This window comes from Eptatretus burgeri, chromosome 5 (assembly GCF_056783735.1).
Source record: "Eptatretus burgeri isolate ZD-2024b chromosome 5, Ebu_testis_v1, whole genome shotgun sequence".
In the NCBI taxonomy this organism is placed as follows: Eukaryota; Metazoa; Chordata; class Myxini; order Myxiniformes; family Myxinidae; genus Eptatretus; species Eptatretus burgeri.
In genome coordinates this window covers 122,469,009-122,476,508 of record NC_140965.1, presented here as the reverse complement: position 1 = coordinate 122,476,508, position 7,500 = coordinate 122,469,009, and the positions used below count along the sequence as shown (strand labels likewise).

General features: G+C 45.4%; 1 protein-coding gene across 1 annotated transcript in view; it reads left to right on the top strand.

Annotated features, from left to right (window-relative positions):
* Positions 1 to 7,500, top strand: part of LOC147027264 (ankyrin-3-like) — a 493,469-nt gene that overhangs the window by 308,962 nt on the left and 177,007 nt on the right. The window contains exon 34 of the mRNA XM_085883609.1: positions 5,585 to 5,710. Within this exon, the coding sequence (XP_085739735.1) occupies positions 5,585 to 5,710 (126 nt within the window). The remainder of the gene's footprint in view (positions 1 to 5,584; positions 5,711 to 7,500) is intronic.

Here is a 7,500-nt window from a genome sequence, read left to right as displayed (position 1 = left end):
CTCCTTCAATTCGTCGGGATGGTTGAACATGGAGCAGACATCAAATCACAGCTGAGATTTGGAGCTTCAAAGTCTGACCAGGCCATTTCCCAGCTGCTGCAGTATAACTGCTATTCCTGATACAAAGAGGGAGCAGCAACACACAGACACTCCAAAGACAGAGAAACACCATTCCCAGTGTACATGGGTCTCTCTATCTTTGCCAAAACCAGGAAGAGAAGCCTGGTAGAATTGCTGCATGAGCATGGCCCCAGCATCTCCAATGACGATTAACCGTCCATGGTTGATTTTTCCCTTTGCAAAATGGGAATTATTTTCTGTCCTTATCTGAACCATATCTGTCAAGTTAGTAAACCTTAAAAAAAAAACTTGAATTTGTTCCAAACGATAGTTCGTGAACAATGTATTATAGCTATTGTGGCAGCAATCTTGGACTCCCATCTTTGTTTCAGCAGTATGCATGGGAACTAGGAATCTAAAACCATGTCCACCTAATTAGTTGATCCCAAAAACCTAGGTATAGATCCAAAAATTATGAGTCTGTGTCGATTATTTCCTGAAATATGAGCATTGTTTTGGTTTTGCGGCAGACATCTTGGATGCCATCTTTGTTACAACCATGCTGTGAGGTGTTACATTACAAAGAATAATCATGCTAAAATCTTAGACACAAAAAACTTTGGTTTACACCCTTAATGTTCTGTTTTGTTTCAAATATTTAGCTGCAGAAGAGGAATTTTCTGTGCATATGGTGGCCATCTTGAAAAATGGTCGCCATCTTGGAATTGTGCGTGGCCAGCGCCTTTTTTGAAAAAAGTGGACCTCAAAGAGTATTTGTGCCAAATTTCATGCTTGCATCACAAACCAAAGTATTTTTGCAGTTATCTGCTGCACTATTGGTCATCATCAACTAAACATCAAAAGGAACCACTGATCGGATTTCAGGCTCATTTGCCATCATCAGGATGGTATACCGATAAATGTCAAACCAATGATGACCACATTCTTCATCAAATAGGGATCAGCGGAGTGCTCTTCACACTCCAAATATTTCGAATTTCCCGGCGAACACATCTGTGCCTTCTGGTTGAATGGCTTGCATTAGCAGGAACAATTGTCTGGGTGGCAGAACGATGGTTGTTCTGTGCAGATTATGTGGTTTTACCGTGTGAGACATAATCTGCGGCATTGCTCACCATAACAGTCAGGAGGTGCATCTCGTGTGTGTGTGTGTGTGCATATATATATATATATATATATATATATATATATATATATATATATATATATATATATATATATATATATATGAGAATTCACGCCCGCCGGCGTGCGGACGGCCACGTGACTCGAATCGCGGCACGTCGCCCACCGGACGGACAATTCAGTCGTGACCCTTTCGGACCAACGCCGGGAGCTAGTCACGGGTGGGGGTTTAACCTCACCACGACCGTGCCAATTGCCCACCCGCGCAGGATAGGGTCACTCGCCAAATTCAATCGACCTCAGTGCCTGAGCGAATGGTCGACCGGGCGATCGCACCACGCCACAGGCCGACTCCGGACACGAACCTCTAAAGCGGTCTGTTCCGTGCTACAGTGATAACCGAGCGGTGTTATCGTCGGCCTCGACGGTTCCGATTAATTATCGGGCGTATTAAGCCCACTACGAAACCTTTACGTGAAGCAGGATGGAGGGTCAATAAAGAAAAGACGAAGCGAAACGGGAAAACAGTTCACACAAATGACATTTATTACGCGACACACGGAAAGCACACATATACAGCCAAACGGTCAAAATGCACATGTAGCAGTTAAAACAAAAGAAACAACGACGCAGAGTTACGATCGACTACGCGCGCACACGGCAACACTTATACAGTTCTACTTTACAGACGGCGCCAACACACATTTACTCAAAAGCAAAGGAAAGAAGCCACCTTCATAGACAAGGGGGCAGACGGGCCTGTAGGCCAATATGCGCGCATGACCTGAAGGAGCGGCCAGGTCCGCGAGACCGGGGGGGTCCTACCCGCGTCCTCGTGACGCGTTGGCGGACGAGCCGCAGATGTGGCCGAGTGGCTGTGCCCCGACTCCGTGCTCCTTGGCGGGTTTCGTTGGTACGACGTTTGGAGTGGGGTGGGAACGGGGCCCCCTTGTTGCACTATCTCAGCGCGGGGGAAAGGGGGAATTGTTGATGCCCTGGGGGAGGGAGAATGGCTGGCTGGCTTGGGTCCCGCGACGAGCGATCTCACACCGCGACCTCGTCGCCGACCGCCGTCCTTCTCGCCTCGGACCCGAGCTCCTTGGCCTCTTCCCACAACTATTCTCAGCCGACTGCAGAAACCAACTCGATGCCTTCGCCACCCGACTCCACTCTCTGCCACACTGATGACTCGACTCACTCTGCCCTGCCGACACACACTGCTGCTGCCACACTCTGCTGCGGCCACACTCTGCCACGATTCGCCTTGCACTCGCAGTTTTATAGGCCGGCAGGAGAAAACAATATGCAAATTTCTGGATCAGGATGATCTCGGGGGCGGAGCCACGCTCGCCTATGGGACGGAGGAAAAGTGGGCGTGAACCTCCCCTGATACTAGAATTTGCATATGTCGATTTCACACAGATGCGCCTGGAGGCGGGGCCAAGCCGCCCCGCGCTTGCTAATTGGACGGATCAGAAGTGGGCGTGTAGCGTTCTTGATCCGAATTCTCCCTCGGAAAGGCCGCTATTTGCACTCGCGGCTCGGTGCGTATCTTGAATGAGCCCAAGACAGCCCGACGCTCAGTGTTCACAGGTGGTGCGGGAATGGCCGTAGAAGGAGAGAGGTGAGGGTGGTGGAGGGTTTATCGGTGGTGGTTTGATGGTTATAGTGCCGTTTGGGAATGACGGTGATGCGATGTTTGCGGGATTGAGTTGTGAAGGTAAAGGCTGTGGCTGTTGGCGTTGTTGTTGTTGTCTGAGGGTTGGACCGTGGTTGTAGTTGGTGACGATGGCTGGCGTGGTAGTTAAGGTGGTTGTTGTGTGATGGCGGCTGAGACGTGGTTGGTTCAAAATAAAGATAGAACAGAAAAACGGCTATCTCAAAGCGTCGCAGCCCGAATGAATCACATAAATTCCCTCGAGACAAAGGATTTGGGGCTAACTACACATGTACTTAGAGATATCTCACCTACGGGCCCTTCATGGAAAGCACACATATACAGCCAAACGGTCAAAATGCACATGTAGCAGTTAAAACAAAAGAAACGACGCAGAGTTACTACCGACTACGCGCACACACGGCAACACTTATACAGTTCTACTTTACAGACGGCGCCAACACACATTTACTCAAAAGATATATATATATATATATATATATATATATATATATATATATATATATATATATATATATATATATGTATATATATATGTATATATATATGTATATATATATGTATATATGTATATATGTATATATATATATATATATGTATATATATATATGTATGTATATATATGTATGTATATATATATATATATATATATATGTATATATATATATATGTATATATATATATATATATATATATATATATATATATATATATATATATATATATATATATATATATATATATATATATATATATATATATATATATGTATATATATATATATATATATATATATATATATATATATATATATATATAAATATATACATATATATATATATATATATATATATATATATATATATATATATTGTTACGGCTGTGGAAATTCACATTACACCATGAAGGGCCCGTAGGTGAGATATCTCTAAGTACATGTGTAGTTCGCCCAAACCCGTTGTATAGAGGGAATTTATGTGATCCATCCGGGCTGCGACGCTTTGAGTTTGCCATTTTTTATGTTCTATCTTTTATTTCAAACAAACAGCATCTCAACAACCACGCCATCCCCACCACAGCGCCAACCACGCCACCTCCACCATCAACGCTACCACATCTTCACCACTCGCCATTCAGTAGGCCCTGTGCGGTTACGATCTCCAGGAACAAACAAAAACCAACGGCTATGCTCGGGGGGGGGGGGGGGGTTTCCCGCCTGTTTCTCCCATCAAGGTTCTCCACGCTCGGTGTGGATGAGGGGCGATGCAGGGGTCAAAGGTGAGAAAAGGTGGGGGCCTCTTTTTGGGGGAATAATTCCCTGGCTCTGAGCCAAGACTGACTCCCCCGGCCCCCGCACGGCGCGGGGTGGAGGGAAAGCGAGAGGTCACGCCCTCCTTTGAGAGGCTTCTCCAAGAAGCTCGAGGGGAGGCGGGGCCGAAAACGGGGCGGAGCCCCGCGCTACAAAAGGCGGACAGGACGGACCTTGGGAGTCGTTGGTCGAGAGTGGTTGGTTGAGAGTTGGAGTGATTGGTTGATCGAGAGTTGGTCTTCATGGTCGTCTTCTGGTTCGCGTCGCGAGCTTGTTGTTCCTGCCTTGCTTCGTTGACCCGTGCGTGCGTGGAAAACAGCGCCGAACAAACCCTGTCCGTTTCCCCAAAACCCCGTCCATACCGTCGAGCGGACCACACGAGCGACACGCGGCACGAGCTCGTGGAGCACGCCGGAGGGGCTCGGAGTTGCGGTCGCAGGAGGACTCGACACGATCAGGGAAGTCGCACTTCCATTTTCTTTTGGGGTTTGGTGTAAATGTCTGTGGGTGGCGCCGTCCGTCAAGTAGTATTGTTTTAAGTGTTGCCGTGTGTTCGCGTATTCGGTCGTAGCTCTGCATTGTTGTTGTTGTTTTAAATTGCTTTATGTGCATTCTGATTCTGTTTGATTATATGTGTGCTCTGTGTCGGTGTGAATAAAGTGCTTGCATGTTGAATTGTTCCCCGTTTTGCTGCGTCCTTTCCTTTGTTTGAATCTCCATCTTGCTTCACGTAACGGGTTTGTCGTGGGCTTAATATGCCCGATAATTAGTCGGAACCGTCGAGGCTGACGATAACACCGCTCGGTTATCCCGATAGCACGGAACGGACCGCTTAATTAAGCGGCCCGTGTCCGGAGTTGACCTCCTGCGAGGTGCGATTGCCCGGTCTACCATCCGTTCGGGTACTTAGGTAGGTCGAGTTTGGCGAACAACCCTATCCCACGCTGGTGGCCGATTGGCACGATCGTGGTGAGGCCGAAAGGCCCACCCGTGACTAGCTCCCGGCGTTAGTCCGAGAGGGTCACGACAGAATTGTCCGTCCGGTGGGCGACGTGCCGCGATTCGAGTCACGTGGCCGATCGCACGTCCACGGGCGCGAATTCACAACAAAATGTATATATATATATATATATATATATATATATATATATATATATATATATATATGTGTGTAGTATATCTTTGTACATTTACGGTTTGTAGAAAATGGTGAAAAGCACAATCAAAACATTAAAAAAACAAAAACCTAAAGATATGGTTCCCAGAGATCAACATCAATTGGGAAAGAGCTGTGTGCATGAGAGCCATAACAGATTCTGATATTGTTCAAATTTCACCATTGCCATTACATCTCTCAGCATTCTTACTCCCTCACCTTTGTTCTTGTCTAGGTACTCGATGGGAAACAAATATACGTGGAATGCTTTGGAAACCTTGTGCCCTTGACGAAGTCTGGTCAACACCATGTCTTTAACTTTTATGCCTTCAGAGAAAATCGTTTGCCTTTCTTCGTCAAGGTAAGAAGCCTTCATTAAGGTTCATCATGCATTTCATGAACTAGGAATACTCGCTCCCTATGAGAGCAGCCAGGGGGTGGGAAGAGGTGCCCATGCCTCTGTGCACATCTGCACCATGCGGATGGCAGTGTTAATATTATTGTTATTGGCAGAGTACCTTCCCTACAGGCGATCCTGGTCCAGTTATGCAACACGTTCTTCTGACGCATACCATTATTTGTGCATGTGCGGTGTAGAGGCAACTGATAGCTCTCAACTCTGTATCGACAAAAATAACCTGGGTTACATGCATGAAACGGTAACATATCCACTGTTTATATTTCAGAACACCTCACTGCACTGGAAAATGTGGGGACAGGGAATGCTGTTCTGTAAATGGTGAAGCTTTGTAATACCCTCCCCCACCTGGAGGCAGTGTTACATGATAAACATTTACATAGATCATTTGTGTCCCCCTCCCCACCCTCTCTCAAGGCCACTGGTGAAGATAAAAACACCCCGAGACACTAATTGGGGTCATGCTGATCCGATGTAGTATGGATGTAATCAGCCCAGAACTGTAGTTGTAGCATGACAAACAAACACTGGTCAGTGAATTATAATAAGGATTCTTTCAATGTGGAGTTGGCCAGGGGATGCCTGGCCCAAGTCTTTCATGTACTAGCTAGACCAGGCCTGACTTTTGACTAAGATTAGGACAGGAATTTTGAACTTTTGTCCATTATGCTGGCAATGGCTTGCATACTCATTGCAAAGGACACCATGGGATCTTTAACATCCACTAACTAATGTCAGCAGACTGGACAGCCAGTTTAATGTCGATCCGAGGAACGACACACACATCGATGAATCGCCCTGCCTGTGAAACACTGGCATGACAGTTTATAGCTTGGTCGAGATTCAAACCCAGGCTGGACAGCTTAGAGGCAAGTTTGTGTATCTCCAGGCCATCCTGCCAGATCCTGTGTTAATATATATTAAAATTATTATGCCATTATTATGATGCCATTATCATCGGACAGAATTGAATGATTAATTTGTTGTTATAATGAGATTGACGAAAAATCAAACTTGGATGACATAGAGGTTGGAGTCAGGATTGGAGGAAGACGTATGAACAATCTAAGGTACTGTATGCTGACGATACCACTTCCTGGCAGAAAGTAAAGAGGACTTGATGAAACTGATGCAAACAGTGAAGTAGGAAAGTGAAAAATCTGATCTTTATTTAAACCCCAAAATATTGAAATCTTGTTCACTGGGAAAATTGACGTGTTCATGTTGGGAGAGAATCACGTGGAAATGGTGGAAAGTTTCATCTTCCTGGGTTCTAAGATTGAATTGAGTGGAGAATGTGAAGGGGAAATTAATATACTGTTCATGGTGGGGAGGTGGTGGGGGGGGGGGGCAGCAATGTCAGGATTGATAAGGATCTGGAAAGATAAACATGTGATAATACAAACCAAGAGGAGGTTGGTGAATGCTCTGGTACTTCCAGTTGCAATGTATAGATGTGAGTCATGGATAGTGAAAAAGAAAGAAAGAAAGGAAGGAAGGAAGAAGATTGACAGTTTTGAAAGGTGATTTTGGAGACGAATGTTAAAAATCCCCAAAACTGCAAGAAGAACAAACTAATCAGTGGTTGAAGAGATTTGACCACTTTGTGCATTGGAGGTGCTGATGATAAAACACAACCTGATGTACTTTGGGGAAGTCAACCATGCTGGGTATGGTTGAGGGAAGAAGAAGAAGAAGAAGAAGAAGAAGAAGAAGAAGAAGAAGAAGAAGAA